Source organism: Electrona antarctica (genome assembly GCF_951216825.1).
Source record: "Electrona antarctica genome assembly, chromosome: 11".
NCBI lineage: Eukaryota > Metazoa > Chordata > Actinopteri > Myctophiformes > Myctophidae > Electrona > Electrona antarctica.
In genome coordinates, this window is record NC_136792.1 from 20,183,398 (window position 1) to 20,209,623 (window position 26,226).

A 26,226-nucleotide genomic window follows, 5' to 3' on the forward strand; every position below is an offset into this window, starting at 1 on the left:
AAATAATTAAATGCTTTGCTTAATACGGGCATGTACATTTTTTAAGCTCCTCCTCCTGGAGGTGGGCTCCATCCATGCTCCTCCCTAGAGATAAAACAGACCTTAAAATACTGCCCATCTCTGACTGCTGCTGTGTGGGAGCCCTGGGTCTCTCAGATTCAAGGACGGCTCCAGGTGCCATGATGAAACTCCCCTCACTAACCTCTCCCCCAGCCATCATCAATCATGTGACACATGGGATGGAATCAAGTGGCTTGGCTGTCATCACTGGGAGTTGCACCATTTACATGACAATTAAAAGGGACCTCACTGCCAGCAGATGTGTGTCACACTCAATATGCATGTATTTTCATGTTTTTATAGCCTGATGAATAGACGTTGATTTTAGATTGTTATGCGGAAAACCCAATTTTCAAATGTAACGGTACATTTTGGCGGCTACCGAGGAATAAATGGTGGTAACTAAGATTGTCAAATGAATATGTCATGGCTAAAATGATGCATTTCAGTTTGATAGAGTGTTACGTGTCATCTTCCAGGTGACTACCCAGCTCCACGAGCTGTCCTGACTGGTCATGACCATGAGGTGGTGTGTGTGTCGGTCTGCGCTGAGCTGGGCCTGGTCATCAGCGGTGCCAAAGGTCAGTAGCACATTGGCAGGATTCTCTTCTTCTGAACCTGAACCTGAGACTTGGATACTAGGCTGACAGAAGATCAGTATGTTTTGGATTGTAGAAAGATATAAAATGTCCTTATTATAGAGTTAACAGTTGTCTTTATAATAGTGTTGATTGTCTGCTTACCAACATTACTCAAAGTAGACCACAGTGTTAACCACATTAACCCTGGCGTCCCTATTTTGGACAAATAAAAAGAAAATGTAAAAAAGATATTGTATTTCTCAAAAATAGCTAAAATTGCAGATCTACAAGCGATGTGAGGTAATCGGGTGCAACGTGTTGAGAGCTTGTAGATTGGCTCTGTGTTTATATTGGATATATGTTTGGCTATGTGTTTGTTTATAAGTATAAACTCATATGTCCAAACAGTTACTTTTCAGGATTCAAATAACAGATCTACAAGCTCAAAAGGCATCACTTTGCACCCCCGTTTCGAGCGGAAGCTTGGCTACTTTTGATACCTTTGTGTGAGACTGTAGTTAGTATGATCAAGTAGGGCATTAAGTTACGAAAAGTTAAAATATGGAGATGGTGGTTTCTGCCCGACAGCAACGATATAGGGCTTTATCAGTTAAAGAGCTGTTCAGACCGAATACTATAACTATAACTAGCTAACGATACGAGCATCCACACTGATGAAAGATGTTCTGTAAACAGTGTCATGCTGCGTAGTCCAGCTGAGTGAGCTTGTGTCAGAGCCCAGACGGAGGGGGGAGAGAGCGAGGGAGAGAGATCTAATCTGTCTTCAGTGGTGCTGAAAGACCCATATGGATAATCTGACTGATTATTAATAAGGAGGCGAGATAGTTGTACCTGAGTCCTGAGATAATGCCAGCTAGCCTACCAGCTATCATTAACTATTCATAATCGTCTCCTCATCTCTGTTAATAACAAAACTTTGCAAGAGTGAAATGAGACCTGGCTTTCGATGTTATCGTAAAAAAGGAAATCGCGCCCAGGCGGTGGCGTAACCATCTGGGCACCCGACTGGTAATCCAGTCGCAGTGTGCCGCGGGTTCGACTCCCGAGCCCGACACGGCCTTTACTGCATGTCTTCCCCCATCTCTCTCCCGTTTCCTGTCAGCCTACTGTCTGTCCCTTCAAAAACAAAAAGAAAAGAAAAAAAGGAAATCGCTCAAAGAGTGACCCAAACGATACCGTCCAGTGCGTCCACGACTAGTTGTCAATATATTTGTGGTGTGGACATTGCCATCCATTTGAGTTCAAAACTAGAAAAAGTTCTCCTCGGAGCACAGGTCTCGGCCAGAAATGTTCGGAATGCGGCAATCACCTTTTACCTTTTACTTGTTTGTGCATTTGTGCATGCGTGTGTGTGTGTGTGTGTGTGTGTAGTCTGTTTACCGATGCCTGCACATGTGCATATGTGTCTTTTGTCTGGTTTTGTAGAGGGCCCATGTCTAGTCCACACCATCACAGGCGACCTGCTGCGGGCTTTGGAGGGACCAGACAACTGGCAGTGTCCACGCCTCATCTCAGTGTCCAGTGAAGGCCACTGCATCATCTACTATGAGAGGGGACGCTTCTGCAACTTCAGCATCAATGGGAAACTGCTCGCACAGATGGAGGTCAATGATTCTACCAGGGTAAGCAGATTGTTTATGTGGTTTTTTTTAAATGATTTCTCACTAGCCTGCTCCATGAACAATACAGAATGGATCTTGGCTCACAGATTTCATCTGTCCCTAGGCTATTCTCCTAAGCAGTGATGGCCAAAACCTGGTGACGGGAGGGGACAATGGCGTGGTAGAAGTGTGGCAGGCCTGTGACTTCAAACAGCTCTACATCTACCCTGGCTGTGATGCTGGTGTCCGAGCCATGGACCTTTCACACGATCAAAGGTTAACTTAGAACATTGCCGTCATTAGCAGCAAATTACAGAAGCGAGGACTTTTATAGGCACTGAAAGGGAGGTTATTCAGTGTGTGTGTGTGTGTGTGTGTGTGTGTGTGTGTGTGTGTGTGTGTGTGTGTGTGTGTGTGTGTGTGTGTGTGCGTGTGTGCGTGTGTGCGTGTGTGCGTGCGTGCGTGCGTGCGTGCGTGTGAGTATACACTGTATTGTTGGGTGGTGTAAAGCCTGGTGTTTCCTATGCACTTCATGCTTGTCATGTCAGTGCACATTTAAGGAAGTGGAATATTCACCAATCTGTGGCTTTAAATAGATAGAAGCTACAGTTGCCATGGAGACAGACAGCTGGGTGTTTTGAGTGTACCTGTTTATATTTTGTGGTACTTGCAACAATGTGGCCCACTTAACAGTCATTAACAGAGTCCAACTCAGCCAATTAAGGCATACAGTATAAATCCCCCCACCGCCATGAGGCTTACCGTCTTCAGCCAGGGCTACTGTTTACATCCCGCCTATTGGGAAAATCCAATGGAATGGAATGGAATGTGGTCTTCAGGCAGGGCCACTCTGCTACAGCATAGCATAGTGCATTTTGTGTACACCAGCTAGTAGGCTGACAGTCTGGATGGTGGTGCAGAAGCAGGGCTATTCCATCCTCTACTGCAGCTACTGTAGGCCAGGGAGCAAGGGGGCCCCAGATATTTGGCAAAACATTAATATAAATATTTGACACAACATTCATAAAAAGTAAAAACTATGAATGTTGGCAGCCGCTGCTTTACAGCTATTAGCATGACATCATCATGTGACCCTGGCAGTCAAGGGAGGTTCGAGAGCCTGAACACAGTTACAGTCCGCACCCACAGGCCAACTCCCTTTCAGCCCTGTGGTGGGCACGCCTCAGAGCCAGTCTCGACCAGAGACCCACTATCAGCCCATCCACTACCAGCCCATTTAAACCTGTTAATCGCATGCAATTCAACTTCTTATGACTAACTTAACAACTCCACCCAAGGCTAGTAGAGGACAGACATACAGACAAGAGACAATAAGGGGCTTTCATTCAGTACTAGCCGCACATGAACAGTATTGTAATTTTTTATGCATCAGTTACCTTTGGGCCTAACAAACGCTGAAATGCATGCTGAAAACAACCAAAAACAGCAATAATGGGACTCCATCAGAAGTACTTTGAGGCGAAAACAAATCAGTGGATTTTTCATTTACTTAAGGCCAAGACATTTTTCCTCGTTAAGTTGAAGTGAGGTAACACAAGGAAACCATGTTCATGAACTCCCTTAACAGAGGGGTATTCTGCTGCCTGCTCTGTTCGTTGTGCTTGAACAGTTAAGCCCCGAGGCTGTAGCAGTATAAGTCGAGCTTGTGAAATCAGCTGCTTTTCCTACATACCGGCCAGTCATGGACACAAGGGCACAGGGCCTGCAGATGGACACTGGGACTCAATAGTCCACTTCAGCGGACAGAGGGGCTCAATTTACTGTCGCAGCCCCTGATGACCTCCTGATTTTCTCCATTCACCACTCTAGAGACATTTTAGCAAGCTGCTCTTAGTCGAGGAAATAGTCACACTTGTCTTGAAAACATGATTTAGTCAGTAGGTGATACCTCTCCTACCAGAAATGCTCTATTAATAACTGTGTGGGGGTTAGGCTATGTACCTTTCATAGTTTTAACGAGTTTACTATGTTGTTTTTACTGTCTCCATTTTGCTTGCAAGCATGTCTGTCTGTATGCTGTCATTGTGTGAATATTCATGCTATTGTTTTTTCCCCATGCAGGACTTTGATCACTGGCATGGCCTCTGGCAGTATCGTGGCATTTAATATAGATTTCAACCGCTGGCACTATGAGCATCAGAACAAGTATTGAGAAGAGCGAGAGGCAGCTCATAGATGGCTGAACTGTTACCAGGGACCCACCAGCGATAGAGCTGCCTTGAAGAGGCTCCACAGAAGCAGGTGGAGATCCAACAGACTAGAGAACACTAATTCTTTAACCACATAAACCCTATATACTTCATAGTTGGTCAAAAGAGAAAATAGCTGATCTACGAGCTCACAAAGCGTCATGTTGTGAACTTGTAGATGTTTCTTTTTTGCTGAATGTTTGACTAATATGATATGCACAATAGGGACACTAGGGTTCATGTGGTTAAGAGGTGTGCTTGGCAACAAGGTCTCAAAAATAGCCAGATGAACGAGTCTGTCCTTCAAAACTGCTGGACATTGTACTGTAATTTGGAGCTATTTTCTAAGTTTGGTTGTAATGTCTTGCCTGAGCACCAGCTGAAGCTTTGAGCAGGTCTTGTTCTGATTAGGGAGAGACTGACATCAACCTAATCAGAAGGCCTAGAAAGAAGAAACCATTTCATTGTGGAGAAGATATCATTCTAACTACATGGTGAGTCAATAAAGCATACTTAATGTAAACTGTTACTCAATGTTGGTTCCTATTTCAAGCAAAAATGTTTGTTCCTATTCAAACTAAAACAAAGCAAATCGTCTGGTAGAATAATTTATACATTTATATGGCTGAAGCATATCTTACCTGGGACTCTTTTCTAGGGGAAAAGAAAGTTGAAAACCTGTACAGTACATATCAATATATTTCTTCCTATAAAGGTTGAAATAATGCTGACAATGACAATTGCTGTTAGATTAGCAACCATTTTGACAGTTAAATCATTCATTACCATAACCTGAACCAATTTATACATATTCAAAAAGGTCTTATGCACTTACAAGTCTTATCAGTCTTATCATGATCACTGATTGCTTATTTTTTTATAAAAAGTGGTCTGAAGTATGTGACAAAAAAAAGTTTCTAATGTGCTCTGTAAGGACAATATCATAGTATGTGTGATCTATGTAATTTGTAAGACTTTTGTTTTGATCACGTCAACAAAAATAATATTAAATTGTAATATGTCTATACAATATTTATTTAAAATAGATAACTATTTTGTTTATGAATGACGGCAAGGAATTCATTTTGTTTGTATTATGTAAATGAAATGAAACATATCCAGGTTCAAATGGCAGACTTGGTGAATAATATCTCATGGTTGCATTTGTGTATGTTGTGTGATTGTGACATTTTATGAAAGTGTTGTTGTTGTTTCAGTAAAAAAAGAAAAATAAAGAAAGACAACGGCTTTTCACACACTCCTTTATATTCAGAGACATATTTTTCCTCAACAGTTAAGTTGGTTGCAGAACCATTCTTATTACTGTCATTTGTATAACAAACTACTAATTGTAATTCAATTGCCCAATTTTTTGCACAGATATTTTGCTTGTCCATCTTAAGGCCTCTTATCTGTGAAAGTGTAAACACAAGTGTATTGTTCCACCATCATGTTAAGCAGTAGGATGACTCTGTAGCCCATAATGCCTGAGAAAGGCTTTCAGCTCTTTTGAGACTAAACAAAAAAAAACAAAAGCGTCACAGACTATTTTTTGGTCATATAGAAAATATTGTATCCACATTTTGGAGAAACTGTAAAAATGTTGCTCACTGTGAGTTGACAAATTGCCAGAGCAGAAATATGCAAATACAAGTTTTTGTTTAGCGTTTATATTTTCCTCAAAGTGCAACTATTCATCGCCCTACCAATAGCCAAAGTTGTGCATGCTGAAGGGTTTCCTTCCCTTTAATTTAATTTACTCAAATCCATTGACATTTTTGAATCATCTCAAATATTTGACAGATCTTTTTTCAATTAAAATACTTTGTGTTGCATTTTTTTTAAAATATTTTCAGATCTATTCATGATTTATACATTTAAACTGTATTAGCTACTGAAGAAACAGTATGTGTTACTGTATGTCAAATTATGCTAATATATAAAGTAAAAAATGTCTTTCAGTTTTTTGTTGTATAATAAAATGAAGGAAATCTATCTTTGTCAGGAGTAGTTCTACTCATTTATGTATTGTCTACTTTTAAGACTTTGCATTAAACTATTTCAATACCATAAAAACTACTTTCACCATGTAGAATATGGTGAAAACACAGTGCTAGCCTGCTACACGTTTTTGTTCAGAAGCTTTGCAGTTGGGTTGTACTGCCATCTAGTGTTATTTGTTGTGTGGAGTCTGGACTCAAAATCAAAGCAGTTCTTTGTTATACAGCATACATGGGCAACAGGCGTCCCAGGGGTCACATGCGGCCCCCACCTTCACTTACTGTAATGTGGCCCTCAGGTTAATATTGGAATACTGATATATTATTGGTTTCAGCTGTTATCAATTTCAAACCTGCAAAAATGACCTGCTTTAAAAGCACAAAATAATTCAGGATTCCAATTAAAAAATAGCTGATCTACAAGCTCAAAATGTGTCGACAGGCGACGCGCTTTGAGCTTGTAGATGTAGATTTTTGCTATAGGCCTACTTTTGCAGTGTGACATAGAATATGGCTAAGTAGGGCATTCATTACGAAAAAAGTTAAAATAAGGAGATAAGAGGTTTCTGCCCGACAGTAGATGCAATGTGGCCCTCTGGAGTGAGTGTAGAAATATACAGTAAGTAAATGACTCAGAAATTGATCAAATCATTTATTCAAGGGTTTCGCTTTCCATCAGGTATATTATTGTAGTATTCAAGTTTTCAAGACAATAGTGGTTTAGATTTTTCCTATGGCCTAGAATGTAGTGTGTGTGTGTGTGTGTGTGCTACTGATGCTTGCCCTTATTTAGATCATTTCCTAATGTCTTTCTTTATATGTAATGAGATATGGATGAATATACAACATTCACATACTTCAAATGAGATCCCCAAGTTATCTTTTGCAGTTAGCAGAGGAACCCAAATCCTTTTGTTTTCCATTTCTATCAAAACTGAACCTTAGTCACTTCAATCAGACGATTTCTCTTCATATCCCCGAAAGGAGATGAAAATGAACCTAAAACATTCTCTACACAGCGTCATCAGAACATGCTCCCTACTTGTGCTTTTTGGTTCCTTCTTTCTAATTACAGTTACCAGTCACCAGGAGACCTCAGTCCAGGCCACTGTCAATAGGATTGTAATGTAACCTTTTACAATACATATTTACATTGCTTGACGTAGTCGTGGCACGACGACTAATCCTGCTCTCACTGAATTACATTCAACTAGACGGATGCAGTAACAGAAATATTGTACATATATTATATTATATTATATATAATATTGTAAATATTGAAACTGACGAGTGTATCGAACAGCAGAACACTAGAACATTTCAGCATACAGTATACTGTAGGACACATGCAGATTACAACATATTATGTAAGAAAAAAGGACATAGTAGCCATGAATATTTGGACTATACAGTAGTGCAGGGGTTCTCAACCTGTGGGTCGCGACTCCTCGGGGGGTCGCCAAATTATTTTGGGGGGTCCCCAAATTATTTTCAAAAAAACTGAATGGCTGGAAAGTGGAAATGAAGAGTTTACATATAGTACACATAGTACATATAGTACACATAGTACATGCATACACCTTCCCTAATGATTATATCTGGTTTCAGTATTTATTTATGGTGTATTGTCTCTATTATTAAGGGTCGGGAGGGGCGGTGGCGGGGGTCCCGAGACATTGCCAAAGCATTTCCGGGGGTCCCCGGCCAAAAACGTTGAGAACCCCTGCAGTAGTGGACCTTTTCAGTGGGTATGACCAATATATGATTTTTTCAGAGATCATATATACACTCATTAGTTTTGAGTCACTGAAAGAAACTGCCCAAAAATTTGATTGAACTGGAAGCACGTTGCAACTTTTTGCATAATTTCATTTCTTTAGGGTATGTTTAATACAATGAATTATAAAATCCAAAAATGTGTCTATGGGCTGCCCACAATGCTGGCATGCAGATATCCTCACTAATAATCATTGTAAGGATGAATTTTACTCTGTGGTCATGGCATTACAACTAATTGCACTTAATCCAAGTGTGCTGAGTCTTTATGCAAGTGCTTCGATCAACATTCATCTGTGTCACTGCTAATTAATTCACTGCAGACAAAAGTTATGTTTCAGACATCCTTTCTGTAAGAGCAGATAAGACAACATGTCTTATCTGCATGTAAGTCAATGGTTCTGAAAGTGGGTCCCCCCGGGTTCCAGGGGGACCTCAGCTGAATTAATTCATGTAACATCCAGAAGTTTAACCCTACAGGATTGGATTTACTGATCTATTTTCAATAAATCTTTAAAAGAAGAAGAAATTGAAATGTTTGAATATTTATGAAACATTTTAACAACACAAATCTTGTATTGGCAGCCATGGCACAAAATATTTTCAGATGGGGGTGCACAGCCAAATGCATATTATTTCGGGGAAAAAGTTTGAGAACCACAAAATCTCATCACAGCACATACACACTCATGTAGTGTATGAGCACCTCAGCACGCATTTCACGACGTATATGAACTGTCTTGCACAACATAAAATTATGGCAACACACTTGTGTTATGCCCTGGAGTAATTAAAACCACCTCAAACTGAAGTTTTTGACCAATATTATTTTGTCAAAAGCCAAAGTTTCATACCATTTGCAGTTTAACTGAAATATTCACATTCTCTGTCAGTGTTATGTTAAGTGACTCATGTAGCAGCTCTGCAAAGTACAATAATACACCAGCACCTAGAGGCTCCTTACATAATACAGTGGAGCAATGCTTGATATAAAGAAATACTTAAAAACGGTTTTATGACAGCCTGAAAAAAGGACCCTGTAAAACCCAGATGTTTTTTTTCTTCTTCTCATCAACATGCTTTTAAATAGGGTATACTCTCAGGTCAGCACAGAGCTCATTCATAACCTGCTTTGTCACAAAGACAGATTAAATGAATCAAAATGAAAGCCCAATTGACCATATTCACACACTGTCCATTTTGCCTTTACATCGTACTCTAAACATAAATGTCCGCTGTGGGAATACCGTCGGTTCTAATACCTTCCTGTAGGTGTGTGCTGCATTAGGGCTTCTAGAATGGGGAAGTGGGCGAGCGGACGGTGTCAGCTGAGTTTGGGGAGTAGTCCTCAGACTCTGATGTGAACTCGGCGGGTGAGACACCACTAGTGTTGACACTGTGGGTGGTGCCGGAGCCAACGGGGAAGCCACTTTCCAGAGCCGGGTGGGGCTTTGGCTTCATGTCCTGATGCCGTCTTTTTTGGAACCCCTGTTTCTCCTTATCAAGTGGGGTGGTCTGAGAGAGTGCGACAACAGGGTAGAGTTAACAGTCATTAACACAAAGCCAATAAGGGTGGAGTTTCCACTACAGAACCAGGAGCTCTGTGTATGGGGGGGTCAATATAAGTGTGTGCGGTCATTTTCTCAAGCCCTAAAAGAAACAGTGAAAATAGCTAGTCTACAAGCTCACAGTGTGTCGCATCGCAATGTGAGTTGTAGATCTTCTATTTGCGATTATTAAAAAGATTCCCAAAAGGAAATGCATGTATTTAATTCAGTCTGACATATCAAAGTCTCTTACTGTAAGAACTGACACTCCTGCTGAAGTGATACTAAGTTTTGGTCCAGTGTTGAAGTTCTTCCTGATCTTCCCAGCTACATGTAGCTGGTGCTCATTTTCTGACAGCCCTTCATCCTAGAAAACAAGAACAACATAGTAAAAAGTTACCATTGTCTTTCCCTCGCTATTCCCGACTTTTGTTTTATGTTTTAATCGCCGTTTTTTGATAACTTTTAAGAGATACATGGTTTCCATTGGACAACCCGGTGATGTCACGCGTTTGTATCACGTGACCGAAAAAACACTGACGCTCGCTTCTCAGGGCTTCTGGGAAATTGAGGCTCAATGCATTGCCTATACACTGACACCACGCTAGACAGGAACTGCCAATGCAACTTGGTCCAATCCTTAATCACATACGGACAAACATCTATGCCGATGCTATCTAACTTGCGGAGGTAGCGTGCCTTGTCCACGGGCAACAGATCTTTCAACGTATGGCATTGCAAATACGTTTGATAATCGCTACTCTGCTCAATATTGTTTTGAAAATGCCGCAAATTGCATTGCAGTGAACGAGCGCAAATCACGACTTCCCCCGGTGGTGGGCGGAGTCACAGTTTGAGGCGCTGTTTACGCGCCGTGGTGTCAGTGTATGGTACGCGATGGCTGCATCCATCTTGCTCTGTTCTCTGTTGTTGTTTCGGATCGCTGCGGTGGTGGATTTTGGACCCTCTCAGATTTTTCCCCAACATGATGTCAGATTCAGGGACCTATTTTAATAGTCCTTTCCCCTTTAGTGGTTTAGCGCAGGTGTGGACATTTTTGGTATTGCAGCTGTAATGCCTTGGAATAGCATCCTGAGAGACGATGAAAATGAATTATCTGAGTGGTTGTTTAGGCTTCAGTGTATATCAAAAAGTATTAAAGGGCAACATTTATATAATACATTTGATTTTAAATTCATGGTGGAGCCCCTTGTCATTCCGGTGTACTAGCGTTTAAACTTATACCTTGACCCAGGAGTGGTCCAGGACTTGTACAGCCGTGTACCTCTGGTCAGCCTGTACCTGCAACATCCCAGTGACAAGCCCCTGAAGACACATGAGACATGAGTAGATAGTCAAATAACCTGCGATCAGCAGCACAGACATGAGACGGTTTCAATTAAAAAAAAAAAAAAATCACACCTGTGTGAAGTGAGGGGCGCTCTTATCATCATACATCATCATACATCATCTCATTCCGGCCAATCACAATTTGCGTTGTGGCGCTCTGCGCCTTTAACACTACCCTACGTCACGTGCCCGCGCGCTACGAGAACGAGAATGAATGAACGGAACGGGCGCGCGCTTTGAGGAGTTTGCTGTTGACAGCTGTCAACTCAGCTGTCTGCTGGTCGCGTCCGTGTGTAGCTGTAGCCTACCTACAGTCCGTAGTTTGTAGCCCGCTATCGGCTAACCCACAGTGGGCTACAAACTACGGAACTATAAGCGAGGTCTTCCACGCTTTTGGAATCATTGTCAATGGCATTCGATGTTTGTGTTAAGACAATGTTTGTGTTTACACAAACCCACAAAGCTGGACATAGGAGGGGCTAGCGCCCCTCAAAAATGGAAAAGACAATTCAAAATAGCTCTCCCAGCCACTCACCTTGGCTTTGTCTGATACATTATCCCAGTAAGGTGAAGGGAATTCTAGTTGACCCTTCATTATCTGGTCAAAGAGAACATCCTGGTCTTCACTGGAAATGAAGAACCAAAGGTCTTTGAATATGATCAATATAATTATTCTCGTCTGCAAGGTAACGACATGAACGGATTACAAGCAATGCCATTTGATTTGTGGCCACAAGAGGGAGGCAAAGTCAAAGGGTACAACCTATTTAAAAAATAAATACTGTATTTTTATTTTATTTCTCAGGGACAATACATATTAAGAAACTACAAAGTCGTTTTCAACTGTTGTCTTGAATAGACTATCATCAATTAAATAGCCATTATTATAAGAGAAATGTAATACAGGCAGGTCAACACAACAGACTGCACGCTAACAGGCTGGCAGCCAAACCAGTTTGAAGCAGTCATAGGACAGAATACAGTATACAGTACAAGCAAGTGAATCCTCTTCTGTGTGTTGTAGCAGTAGCCTAATAATAATGTATTAGTCACAGAAGTAGACAACAACTTCCAAGAACCAGGAGGCAAAATCATTCTAAAACAGTGGGTCCCAATCTTTTCTAGATCAGAGCCCACTTTAAAATTCGATCGTGACCCATCTGACCACTGCGGTCAGATCATGGGCCGCATGCATTTTCAGAGCATGTTTATTTTAATCATGCATTAATCGATTGTGTTCCAGCTTGGATCAATGAACCTAACATACTTTAAAGGAGCATTCAGTGATTTGGGTGATTTGGAAAAACAGTCCGCCCCGGTAACAAAATGTGCACATGCACGCTCTACAGTGGGGGGAAGTGCAACAGGCCAACAGCATGTGCACTAAGGCCCGCCCCCACTCGATCATGATTGGAGGAAGGCCCCTCTCATCCTGATTGGATGAAGGCTTTGCCACCCGCCACCAAAACTGAAACTAGGGTTTTTTGACCCCAGGGGCTCACTGGGGACAGGGAGGAACTCCTTATATGGTCAGCACACTCTATAGTAGGGAGGATTATCCAGAAAAAAATAAAAAATAAGTGATATTTGAATTAAGTCAAATCACTGAATATACCTTTAAGTTCCCATTTATTGGTATCACAATAAAAACATACTATGACACTTTACATTAATTTATTTTCATGTTATATTATCAATAAAAGCGTAGTGTCATGCAATCTCAAGAGGCCCACTTGCAATATCCTCTTGGCCCACAGGTTCAGAATCACTGTTCTAAAATATAGCCAGACACACTTACCAACGGAAAGGAGGGAAGCCACAGAGCAAGATGTAAGTGATGATACCAGCTGCCCAGATGTCAACCTTGATGCCATATCTGTTTTAACACATTAGATGAAAACAATATATAAGAAATATCATCAATGTGTGTGTCTGAAGCAGGTCTTGTTTTCTTTTCAATTGTGATTATGATTGACTTGTCCCCCACTATAAACGGCCCTATATTAACATTGTGTCACACTGAGGTTCAGACTGGAGCGCACTCCTCTACTCGGACTCACCCCGTCTCAGCAAGGATCTCTGGTGCTACATAAGTTGGAGTCCCACACACAGTGTAGAGGGGCCCATCAACCAGCGCAGCCAAGCCCAAGTCCCCCAGCTTTAGAGATTTACTGCCATCTTGGTGCTCATATACCTGAGTTAAATACAGCAGGGTAAAAAGACATTCATGACCCTATAAATGCAGGACCTTTGCAGTGCTCAAAATCTGCAGAGGTTTCTATTGAAGGATTGTGCAACATCTTCATTGAAAACTTGTATTGAAAACAGACCATTATTCATCTGGGAACCTTCACTTCACATGGAGTAATTGTCATGTAGGCTGAGACAATAATGTTTTAGGAAGATTATCAGCCAGCTGTATTCCATATTTTACTCTAAATAGAAAACTGGGAAATGGGAGATAATGGGGTCGATAATACAATGTAAAAACTATACTGCAGTGTAGTTGCTGTAGTACAAGAGGATAAGTATAAGAGGAAATCTCTTATTTTAGGCTGATGTTTTTTTTTACTGTATCTATATTGTAAATAGTCCTGAAAGGCCCTAATTGCTCTCAAAGAATGAATATTTTTGACTAAAATATCGTTATTAGTGTTCCCATTCAAATTTATTTCTGTACCACTACTAGACCTACTGTATAGTGGTTCCCAAAGTCGGGTCTGGGGACCCCAAGGGGTCCCTGAGGGAGTTGCAGGGGGTCCCCAGCTAAATGAGAGTTTGGAACCAAATGGACCCTTATGGGTCTGTAACTCAGAGAGTGTACATTTGTACACTCTCAGTTAAATGAACATTGATTTTACAATATAAATTGGGGTCTCAAAGATAGAAATGCCATTAAATGGGAGTCTGTAGCCTAATTCATGTCAAACTGGGGGTCCTTGAAATTAAACGGGTTGAGAATCACTGCTAGAACCGTAAAAATCTTCTCGTATGGGGGTCCCTGGCATATCTTTTCAAATAGGGCTGATGAGTGTCAATTTGGGGGTCCTTGACATGAAAAGGTTTGGGAACCACTGCTATAGGGTATTTGAAGTTATACTCAGGTTATGGAGGGCATTGTGTTGACTGTTTGAGTACCACAAACGTTAAAGGTTACTTTAGTAACCACGGTTGTATATATAAATTGAACGAAATACCTTTCGTTTATGGGTAGGTTTCCTTCAAAACCTAGCTGCAGAACATTATTTTATGTACTCCCAGGACAGAAAATTCTAGAATTTTCGCTGTCCTGGGCTCTAAGGGTGACGTAGGAAGCCACGCCTATCCCGTATAGATACCTGCGTGGCTACGTCAGCCCTCATTCGGAACTTTTCTTCTGCTTTAGAGAACAGAAGGGCGTTCCACGAAAGGTATTTCGTTCAATTTATATATACAACCGTGGTTACTAAAGTAACCTTTAACGTTGTATTATATAGAAATTTCACGAAATACCTTTCGTTTATGGGACTTTATGAACTCCCGTGACCTGAACTTCCAGTGGGTCCCAGGTAAACCTTTTGGGAGGGGCTCGGACCCTTTTGGGTCCAGAACCTAGTCCTTGTGGAGAGCAGGAGGCAGCGCTATGCTGCCCTGATGCCTTACTGAGCAGCGGCCCCCAAGACCGCGTGCGCTAGCGAAGGCGCTGCCACATCTAGGTTATAGTATGTGGCGAAAGTCGAGGGTGTAGACCAGCTTGCTGCTGTGCAGACTTCCTGAATGGAGACACCCTTGTAGAGTGCCCAGGAAGCTGCCACACCTCTTGTGGAGTGGGCCCTCAGGGCTTGAGGGGAATCCACGCCTTGGCTAGTGTAGGCCAGACGGATGGCTTCCACTATCCAGTTAGAGATAGTGACCTTCGTGACGGGCTTTCCTTTGGTCCTGGCACCCCAGGACACAAAGAGTTGGCTTCCTTGTCTGAAGGGAGCCAGTCTATCCGCGTATATGCGTAAAGCTCTGACTGGGCAGAGGCAATTAAGCCTGCTGTCTTCGTCAGAGGAGAACGGCGGGGGATGGAAAGCCTGTAGGTTCACTGGCACACACACTGAGAGAGCATTTTTGGGAATGAAGGCGGGGTTTGCCTTTAGGGTGACCTTGGTCGACCCCTCATCGAACCTCATGCAGTCTGGAGAGATCGAGAGCGCATGTAGGTCGCTGACCCTTTTTGCTGTCGTGAGTGCGATCAGGAGAGCCACCTTCAGGGTTAGGAGCTTGAGGCTCACGGTTTGTAGTGGTTCAAAGGGTGCTGTAGCCAGCGCCTTTAGAACCAGGGACAAATCCCACGAGGGAACGAGGGATCTGCATGTCCTATGTTCCCTGCGTACACCCTTCATGAATTGTTTTACCAGCGGGTGCTTCCACACCGTCTGGTTATCAAAGCCTGGGTGGCAGGCAGAGATTGCCGCCAAATGGACCTTGACTGAGGAGAGGCCTAGACCGTTGTCTAGGAGCTCCTGCAGGAATGACAGGACGTCGATCACTGAGGCCTGGTAGGGGACTGTTTGGTCTGGTCTTCGTGAGCACCAATGCTCGAAGACGCGCCAGGCTGTGTCGTAACGGTCCCTTGTTGACTGGGCTCTGCCTTTCTGAATCGTTTCGATTACGTTCGGAGGTAGACCCACGGCAGTCAACATCACCCTTTGACGGGCCAGACCCATAGGTCTAGGTCCTGGGGGTGAGGGTGGAAGATCTCCCCCCTCGCTTGAGAGAGGAGATCCGCTCGAAGGGGAATTCTCCACGGCTGGTCGTAGAGGAGAGGGGTTATTTCCGACCTCCAGACCCCCCACGACGGGGCTATTAGGAGCACCTTCAGACCCTGAGTCCTCACTCTGTCCAGAGTGGGGCTGATGAGGGATAGCGGGGGAAAGGCGTAGAGAAGGGTTTTGGGCCATTGGTGTGACAGAGCGTCTAGCCCCAACGTTGATGGTCCCCTGATTGCGAAGAAGAGGGGACACTTCGTGTTCTCCTCTGTGGCAAAGAGATCCACCTTGGATTTCCCAAACCTGCTCCAGACCTGGGCCACTGCATGAGGGTGTAGTGACCAGTCTGAGTAGCGGAGAGGTCCTCTGGACAGCAGGTCTGCCCCTGTGTTCAGAAGACCTGGGACGTGACACGCTACTATTGAGAGGACGCGTGTGTTGCACCACAGGATCAGTTTCTGAGCCAGTTGATGAAGACGAGGGGACCTGAGTCCACCTTGTCTGTTGATGTAGCACATGGCCGTGGTGTTGTCTGTCCTGACTAGGACATGGCAACCCAGGATGCGCTGCTCGAAGTGTTTCAGGGCGAGGAAGACTGCCATGAGCTCTAAGTAATTTATGTGAAGGGCACGTAGTGGCCCCAACCATAAACCTCTGGCTGTGAGTCCTTCCATCGTGGCTCCCCAGCCTGTCATGCTGGCGTCTGTAGTGATGACTTTCCTGATCAGAGGCTTTCCCATGGGGACGCCCTCTGAGAGGGTTTTCCTGTCTGACTACCATTGAAGGGCTAGTATGCATTGTGATGTTACTGTTACCTTCTGGTGCCGACGGTGCATTGGTACATGTAGAGAGCCTATCCATCGTTGGAAAGGTCTCATATGTAGCCTTGCTAGGCGGATTAAATAGACCGCAGAGGCCATTAACCCCGCCATCCGGAGGCATGCATGAAAAGGAATCGAGCGTCCCCTTTTGAATGACGCCACGCACTGCAGTGTTGCGTCTATTCTCTCTTGGCTCAGGCGGGCCGTGTAAGAGATTGAGTTCAGTGTTATGCCTATAAAGTCTATTGACTGTGTTGGCATAAGCATGCTCTTCTCGTGGTTTATTATAAACCCAAGCGAGTCGAGGTGGCTGAGCACACGATGTGTGTGCGACAGTGCTTCTCGTGGAGAGTCTGCAAGTAGGATCCAGTCGTCTACGTATGTAGCGAGACGGATCCCTTGCTGTCGGAGCGGAGCGATAGCTGCCGCGGTGCACTTTATGAAGACTCTGGGACTCAGTGACATTCCGAAGGGAAGGACTGTGTACTCGTACACTTTTCCTCTGAACCCGAAGCGCAGAAATTTTCTGTGCGGCGGGTAAATCGGAATGTGGAAATATGCGTCTTGCAGGTCTATTGACGTAAACCAGTCCCCTTCGCGAATTAGGCGTAGGAGGACTGGTGGAGTAAGCATTTTGAATCGCAGCTTTTTTAAGTGACGATTCAATGCCCTCAGGTCTAGAATGGGACGGAGTCCGCCCCCCTTTTTCTTTACCAAGAAATAGCGGGAGTAAAAACCGTTCATTGATTGGTCGAGGGCCACCTCTGTGATGGCGCCTTTCTGCATTAATGAATTGATTTCCTCTTGCAGAATGGCGGCCTTTTGCCCGCTCGCTTCTGAGAAAATAATTTTCCTGGAAGTGGGCGGTTTCGAGGCGAACTGTAGCCTGTATCCTGTCTGAATTGTACGGATTATCCACGGGGAAGCCCCGGATATCCGCCATTGTGACAGATGACGTGACAAAGGGTTCCCTGTGCTTGTCAGCGTGGTGCATGGCCTGCCTAGGGGAAGACTTACTTTGTGTGAAATGTCTCCCTCTAGTGAATTTTTTCGGTATTGAGTTTGGAAAAAATTGGCGTGGAGTTTTTGGCCTGTGACGGGTTATCTTTCCCACTGGGCCTATGCCCTTCAGAGTTGGTTTTATTGTTTTTTGTGTTTTTTGTTTTTTTGTTTTCTTTATTGAACAACGTGGAAAAACATACACATGTGAATTGCACATAACAATTTTCGGGGTCTGTACAACGGTGCTCACAGCACTGTGTACAGGCCCCCTTAAGCGCTTCAGCGCAGGCTCTGAGGTGAGATCTGTGATCCCCACCTCTGGCCTTGAACTCTGAGTGTGGTGGGGAAGATGACCCGGCCCGGGCAGGTCATTTGCGCTTCCCCTGGCCTCGGCCTCTGGGAGCGCTCCTGGCCTTGTAGGGCGGCGGAGAGGTGCGGCGGTCTGCTCTGCCTCGGCCTGCAGGCTGTCGCTGTCTATCTCCGCTCCGGTCCTGGGACCTGGGTTTGTCATCGGTCTTGGCCTTCCAGGGTGCCTTCTTAGCCTTGGGGCGGCCTACCGGGGCGGCCTGGTTGGCCAGCGGTTCGAGCGCCTTCATCGTCTTGGTGGAGGACTCGAGCTGTTGGATGGTCTCTGACATCTTGGCCAGAGCGTCCTTAAACATACTGTCTGGGTGGATATTTCCAGCCACAAACTCTTTCTTTGTCTCCAGGGAGATGGCGCTGGTCTGATCGACCCAACGCCATCTCTCCTGGAGGATGGAACATGCCATTGCCTTGGCGTTGTGGAGAGTGGAGTCCCTCTGGAGGGTGGCCATCTCGTGATTCAGGCGGCGTAACTCGGCCAGGTCTTCTGGCAGTTCCGCTAGCTGGACTTTAATGGACTTCTGTCCCATCTCAATGAGGAGGCTCTTCATGGAACCCTGGAGAAGTGCTCCTGCATTGAGGGCCTTCGCCACGAATGACATGTGTGCATACTGCCACTTGTTCAGTTTTGAGGCTTCCCTCACGCTGCTGGACAGGAGCTGCGGTTCCTTTACGTGGTGATCCACTCTAGGAGCTGCAGGGTTGGCCAGGTAGGCCGCTATAGCCTTGTCCATAGCTGGCATGAAGTCTATGGCGAGGGTTTGTTTATCTGGTATGTCGTTGGGCCCCTTGGCGCTGGCCTTGGGAAAATCCACCTTCAGGAGGGGTTCGTCCCAGGCGTGCATCATGGCCTCCTCGAAGCCCTGTGCCATAGGGAGCTTCTGTCTTCTAGGTGCAGGGGGGGGGGCGGACTCATCAGTCCTGCCTTCCCATGGTAGTACCTTGACAGTTGACTTAGGCCATGTGTGGTTACAACGTGCACTAGCCTTCCTGTATATCTCGTAAATATTGGAGTCATCCATGGGGGGTACAGGAGGCGGGGGGACAGGAGCCCTGGCTTGCTGGTGCTCCTGTATGTCCATGGCATCCAGGTCGTCGAAGGGGCGACGAGTGGTGCTGACGTAGTCCCCGGGGGAGAGGTCATCATGGCCATCTCGCTCGTCCGCGTAGGCCTCGTCCAGGACGTGGTAGTCCTGGAGTTGCTCCTGGAAGGAAGGGAGCTCGTCATCACGAAGCTCCCCTTCCTCCCTGGTAGTCCAATGCTCCCCACCGGGAGACATTGCGCGGTCTGGGGAAGGGTCCAGGCGGTCCACCATATAGCTGGGTGCAACGGCAGGCTGTCTGCGTCTAGCTGTATGTCTGGGCGGGCACTCAATGGTGGCCTGCACGACGTGTTGTCGAGCACGTGGAGCTGGGGAAGAGCGGCGCGGTGCGAAGGTATCCCTTGGCCTCGCGCCATGAGCCTCGTAATCAGTGGCCTCGTGATCCCTGGTTGCAGAGGCTGAAGTAGCGTACCTGTCTCGGCTAGCGCCGGCAGGTGCTGCTCTTGAAGAAGAGGCTCCGGTTGGGGCTCTGTTGCCCGAGTAGTCGAGCCTCTGTCTCGGGGTAGCTCGTTGTCCCTCTCCGGTGGTGACGCGGGGCCAAAGCCCCTTTGGCGGGACTTGTATGCGAGCTCGTCGCGGGGGAGGAGTGGGGCTCCTCTCTCGGAGTCCGTGGGCGGCAAAGTTGTCATAATACCTTTGGACACGTCCGAGCCTGTTGTTTAGGACCATTTTCTCACAATGGAGGCAAACGGGACCGATTTCCTCCATGGACTCACGGGTGTGGGTGAGGCCGAGACAATACATGCACTCGTCATGCCCGTCTTTGCCCGACATCGTGTTCCCGCATCCCCAGGTGGAGCACGTCTTTTGTTTGGGGCCTTCTTGACAGTCGGCGGGCACCGGCTGTCCTCGATGGCGTCTTTCCCCGGGCTGGGTCTCCCTCGTCAGCGACATGGTTGCTTGTAGAGAGAGGAGTCCGAGTGCTTAACAGCCACAGGTTTATCTTCCTCGTGGCGTGTAATAGTAGACCACAGGCGTATCTGCCTAGTAGCGCTAAGCTAACTATGGATAGCTTTAAGCTAACAAACGCTAGCTTTAGCGAGAGAGAAAAAGAGGCGCGAGCTGTTTTTTCGACAAGCTAGCGTAGCAACAAGTTGCCTAGAACTCACTTGTGTCGAAGTTCGGCTTTTTTTCTCGAGAAGTATCCTTCTGTTTGCTTCGAGAGTGTGCCAGAGATCTCACGGTCCTAAAGAATTAATCTCTCGGCCGAGTTTGCGAGATATATTACCCTGCACACACTGGAATGTTAAAGTTCGTTCTCGCAGCTTAGCAGAAGAAAAGTTGAATGAGGGCTGACGTAGCCACGCAGGTATCTATACGGGATAGGCGTGGCTTCCTACGTCACCCTTAGAGCCCAGGACAGCGAAAATTCTAGAATTTTCTGTCCTGGGAGTACATAAAATAATGTTCTGCAGCTAGGTTTTGAAGGAAACCTACCCATAAACGAAAGGTATTTCGTGAAATTTCTATATAATACAACCCATAATTATCATGGCTGCTTAAAAAAAACCTCTTGAAGACCCAGACATACCAGAAGGTTTTCTGGTTTGATGTCTCTGTGGACAATGTGGAGGCCGTGCAGATACTTGATGGCACTGGCCAGGTTGAACATCATAGAACTGGCATCCTGTTCTGTGTATTTGCTGGATGAGGTTACAGCGTCAAATAAGTCTCCCCCCTGAGGATAGAACAATTCACATTTGAAATTTGAATTTGACGCATGTGTTACATCAAAACATTTTGAAAAGTGTTCTGGACATGTTTTCTGACTTGTGATTTATTTGAAAGGATCATTTATGTTAGGAATATACCTTAACCAACTCCATGATGAGATAGAGCTCACTCTGAGTGTCCATCTCCTCAATTAATAGCACAACGTTAGGATGTTTCACTCGCCGAAGGATTGATATTTCATTCTGGATCAAGTGCTCCTGGATGAGAGCAATAGTCACTCAGTGTTACAAAAATAAGAGTTTAAGCTACCGCACGCACGCACGCACGCACGCACGCACGCACGCACGCACGCACGCACGCACGCACGCACGCACGCACGCACGCACGCACGCACGCACGCACGCACGCACGCACGCACGCACGCACGCACACACACACACACACACACACACACACACACACACACACACACACACACACACACACACACACACACACACACACACACACACACACACACACAGCTGTGATATAATATTGAGTTTTTATCTAAGGCAAGTCATTTCAATATAAAACTGTCTATTGCTTTATTGTGAGTATTTTGTATTGTTTATTTTAGATCAAATTAAGTTAACTTAAATAGAAAATGTCACTCAATCTTAGTGAAATTAGTAAAGAGATCTCATGCACCTTTCCCCTGCATTTGCCTTTGTTGATGATCTTCAGAGCATACTCTCGTCCAGTGGCCCTCTCCATACATTCTCGGACAACAGCAAAGTTCCCATCGCCTAATGTCCTCCCAACTTTGTATCTCTCTGCAATGGTGGCAGGAACTGAGGGGTACTCATCCATAAACTCAGCTGCAGATCCCAAACAAAATAGAAACAAGGTTAAAGGATAGGCTTTGTAGACTTATGTATAATGTGGTACATTACTATATCACTGGTTCCAAAATATTTCATGGTCATGATGACTACCCTGTAAAATAATTCTATCTTCACAGAAAACGGCATGCATAGCTGTCACCCAATGAAGAGATCAGGATATCGCTTTAAAATGTACCATTTTCCTTTTCCTACATGTTGTGAAACACATACAATAGTATATACACTAGGTCTTGGTTTTACTGACTATCGCATGGTATGGTGGAGAAAAAAGGAAGGAGGAATTGAACCCTAATCTTTATAGTGATGGGCAGGAACTTTACTCCTGTGCCACCCGGATGCGGATAATGTGATAATTTAAATGGTATAATAGTATACATTAGTAGTAGACATTTTTGTGGATGTATTGATGACAGTGTGTCACGAGCCATATCGTAATTGGACCCCATCTTGTTTATTTTATGACTACATAGTATAGCATGAGTAATATTGTAATATTAAGCCAAGGGCATGGATTGCATTGAATGAGTGTAATTCTTATTTTAAGATACATTCATGAATGTTACACAAACACAGGATATCTCTATACCCATATACCGGTAGGTTATCTCTATAGACTCCTATGTCTTGGCTCAATTCAGTCCATCAGACTTCATCATGTCTGTGTGGAATCGGTTTTCTTTTCTCCAAGGTTTCAACAAACTCTGGATAAGAATTCACACAAAAAACACTTACCTTCACTGCCAGCTCCATCGCCCTCATCCATTGAGCTGCACACTTTTGTAGATGCTAGAGACAGAGATGAGCCACTGTGCTGAGATCCCTGATGTGAAACACAAAGTGAATTCTAGTTCTAATTATAGTTATTTTGAGTGTGTGTCAGTGCTACGCTGATCAGATTAGGCTATCCTGACCATGGCGTCTGAAACGTGTTTTGTATATTTTATTTATTTTCCTTACCCGGCGGCGTCTAAGGCTAGCTGGACTGGTTGGAGAGGGGCTGGGTGATTTGCCTGATCGAGGGGTGGACAGTTGACTGCCTGCAGTCCCATTAGCTAGAGAGACAGCACAAATGTTACAAATAATCAAAATGGTGATGCAGTGGTATAGAAAATGAATTGCATAACTTCCACGCACGCGTATTTCTCGTTTGTGTCCGAGCATATATAGGCATAGTAACGCCCCGCCTGCCTCTGATTGGCCTACCGACACTTTCCCTTCATCTTTATCCTTTTTAGTATAATAGTATTAGTTTACTATAATTAGGCCTAGTTTAATACACGGTAATCAACACTAACACTTTATTTAGAACACACCTAAATCAAATCATATAGTACACCGTAAGCGTTCAATCAATTATTCAATCAAAGCAAACAATATTAGTTTGCCTCTTCTACAGAAAAACGTACAAGTTAGTTACAAGGCTGCATTCTGTCATTCTCTTGTATTATTTTTCACCACGGAGTAACCTCGCATCTCGGAGGACAGTCAAGACGGGCAGTGTCGGTAGGCCAATCAGAGGCAGGCGGGGCGTTACCATGCCTATGCTCGGACACAAACGAGATATACGCTGCACACGCGCACGCGCACGCGCACGCGCACACGCACACACACACACACACACACACACACACACACACACACACACACACACACACACACACACACACACACACACACACACACACACACACTCTCTCTCTCTCTCTCCCTCTACCTGAACCAATAGATGAAGGAGACTTGCTCCTGCGTCGTGTTATTCCACCGCTTCTAGGTGATAAGCGACCCTGCATTGATGAGATTCGCCCATATGATGTGGATTTGACCACTCTGCACTCTGTAGAGAAAGTAATAAGGAAAGAAAATCTAAATGATACCATCAATGATTAGATTATTTGTACAGCTCCGCTGCCAAAAGCAGGCAGCACTGACAGGAGACAGCAAATCACAGGTACTGTAGTGTACAGTACAGGTCATTTGTTGGCTATAACCAGTTGTCAATTGAAGATTGTTAATTTAATTTAGCCAAAATTAAGTAATCATTCTTAATCAATATATCAAATGAAACTACGAGAATAGACCTGATGGCCCTATTTTGGGCATACATTAAAAAGCCAAAACTTTCAAAACAAATTTTTCGAAAGATTTCAAAATGTTCAACATTTTGGTTGTACGACGAATAGCGTATATATATAGAGCTCACCACTGTGAGAACACTTACCAGTGTTATCCAAGAGGAAGTCGTCCTGGTAGCGGAACTTTTCAGGGCCACATGCAATGAATATATCATCATCTCCGAAGAAGTCCTGAAGGCATGCCACCTGGAAAAGATGGAGGGAAATACCTGTCAGTCACAATACATTTGGTGCTTTTGTAAAGAATACTTTGCCAATTGCCATGTATCAATTTTATCTCACAAAAAACATCAGGTAAAGACCCACACCCAGTTTTATTTAACCTCTTTTTGAAGCTTAAAGGACCACTTCATGCATTTTCAACCTATCATCGTATAATTGGTCCTCACTAATACTCATAAGATGGTACCATTTTTGTCTACTCAGTTTGTGTCTCAGAGGAGGGCTGTGGACAGTACAGTTGGTAAGCAGGTTTTTAAATTAGTATTAACTCTTTGAGAGTTTCAAGGATTTCTATATAGTTTGTAGACTTCTCTATGGCAGAATGGCGTTTTTGAATGATTTATTGAAAATTCTCTGTTGTGAATGTGTGACAACGAAAGACCTTCAGAGAAAGCTTGACTTGTCTGCTTCCAGGAAAAAAATGAACTGAGTTGATAAAATGTTTAGTTCTTGTGTTGGAAGCCATTTAAAAGAGCCTGCATTTACACTGTTTCTGTTTCTAGGACAACCAAAAAAAGTTATGCCCGGTTGAAGTTTTATTTTCTAAATAACTTTTTTTCTGCTGGGCATACATAGCCATGCAATATCTCATTTTAAAGGGTGAGTTGTCTAGTTCAATTAAAATAAAATAAAAAGTTTCTCACATGTACCACTGTAGATATTTTGCCATCTATAAATAGCATGGTCAGTCATGATCAATCTGACCTATCCAGCTAAAAGTCCCCATAGCTCTGAAATTGGAACATCATATAAACTCAATTCTTTTTTGGGGTAAAATTAGACATTCTAACGCACATTTTGATATATACCATGTTTACATAGTCTTACCAGTACCTTGTCTATTCATGCATGTATCTCAAAAACCTGTTATGAAGAAACACAGTTTTGATAAAAAACACATCCAAGGACATTGTTTTGATATGACTTGGTGCCCATGATATGTATCAAAATATAGACTTGAATGTATACTGTATTATAAAAAAGAAATTGAGTTATTACCATCTACCGTTACAGAGTAAATCACAGTTGAAACTTGCTTAGTCATATACAATAAACCTCACAATAGTGAACAAAATAGTCATGACAGGTCTAACTCATTGTAAAAGCGTCTTTTATTTTTTACGACTACTAACATAATAAAATGATAAATATTACAGAAAATAAATAGGCCTACATACAAAACAGTTACTCCTCCCCTAGCTCTGATCCATAGCTCTAAATGCGCATTTAGAGCTATGGATCAGAGCTACTCCTCCCAAATGTCCCCAAACCCAGTCCTTGACGGTGTGTGTGTGTGAGTTAACCTGACTCCGCCATATGGGGCAGCAGAGTGTACACTGTGTTCCCCCCTCCTGCTCCCATCTGGGAACTCTCAGGCAGACTTGATGCCCGGCCACAAAACGGCCTGGCCAATCAGCAGCAGCTTCTAGCAACTTCTAGCAGCAGCTTCTAGCTTCTACTAGCTGCTGCTGATTGGCCAGGCCGTTTTGTGAGCAACTTCGCTTCTAGCTGCTGCTGATTGGCCAGGCCGTTTTGTGGCCGGGCATCAAGTCTGCCTGAGAGTTCCCAGATGGGAGCAGGAGGGGGGAACCCAGTGTACTCTCTGCTGCCCCATCTGGCGGAGTCAGGTTATGTGTGAGTAGGCTAAATAAAAAAAACACCCAAAAACTGCCCCCCCTGAAATGAATGAATGAATGAATCCGGTTCAGTGTCGGAGAACGCCATCGCAGTCTTGACTCTTCATCCTCCTCCTCCTCCTCCTCATCTGATGCCAGTTCTAAATATATAAAAAGAAATAAACATTTTAGCTGTAGTCAGTGCACGCTACTATTACATGGCGTTTTACCCGGCTGCTGGCGATCAATGATTTTATTGTGCAGTGTCTTTGTGGGCCGAGTCGTGGCATGACAAATACAAATAGATGCTTGTATAAGTAGTATCACGATAAAATAATATGGCAACGTTAGAATGAAACACCAATGAGTGATCGGTGGTAATGTAGCTAGCTGCCCAGGGTATATCCAGCACCATTGCGTCGCAATCATCCAGCAACATTGGTACTGGCTATTGCCCGGGCTTGTGGCCCGGCCAATAGCCAGTACCATTTGTGCAGTGTTTGTTAGCAACTACTACTAGCCAA

General features: G+C 44.3%; 2 protein-coding genes across 3 annotated transcripts in view; one reads left to right on the forward strand and one right to left on the reverse strand.

Annotated features, from left to right (window-relative positions):
• Window positions 1-5,905, forward strand: part of nbeab (neurobeachin b) — a 268,935-nt gene extending 263,030 nt beyond the window's left edge. Inside the window, exons 54-57 of the mRNA XM_079513569.1 lie at window positions 540-641; window positions 2,088-2,284; window positions 2,388-2,539; window positions 4,346-5,905. Coding sequence (XP_079369695.1) covers window positions 540-641; window positions 2,088-2,284; window positions 2,388-2,539; window positions 4,346-4,436 — 542 coding nt within the window. The 3' untranslated portion in view covers window positions 4,437-5,905. The remainder of the gene's footprint in view (window positions 1-539; window positions 642-2,087; window positions 2,285-2,387; window positions 2,540-4,345) is intronic.
• A 2,961-nt stretch (window positions 5,906-8,866) lies between these two features.
• The window catches only part of dclk1b (doublecortin-like kinase 1b), a 32,773-nt gene continuing 15,413 nt past the window's right edge, over window positions 8,867-26,226 (reverse strand). For both annotated transcript variants that reach the window (XM_079514028.1, XM_079514027.1), the window contains exons 4-16: window positions 23,951-24,050; window positions 23,447-23,566; window positions 22,690-22,784; window positions 22,465-22,552; window positions 21,536-21,705; window positions 20,983-21,102; window positions 20,703-20,849; window positions 13,207-13,340; window positions 12,945-13,022; window positions 11,682-11,772; window positions 11,042-11,122; window positions 10,050-10,163; window positions 8,867-9,764 (exon numbers count right to left, since the gene is read on the reverse strand). In XM_079514028.1, the coding sequence (XP_079370154.1) occupies window positions 9,543-9,764; window positions 10,050-10,163; window positions 11,042-11,122; window positions 11,682-11,772; window positions 12,945-13,022; window positions 13,207-13,340; window positions 20,703-20,849; window positions 20,983-21,102; window positions 21,536-21,705; window positions 22,465-22,552; window positions 22,690-22,784; window positions 23,447-23,566; window positions 23,951-24,050 (1,560 nt within the window). In that variant the 3' untranslated portion in view covers window positions 8,867-9,542. The remainder of the gene's footprint in view (window positions 9,765-10,049; window positions 10,164-11,041; window positions 11,123-11,681; window positions 11,773-12,944; window positions 13,023-13,206; window positions 13,341-20,702; window positions 20,850-20,982; window positions 21,103-21,535; window positions 21,706-22,464; window positions 22,553-22,689; window positions 22,785-23,446; window positions 23,567-23,950; window positions 24,051-26,226) is intronic.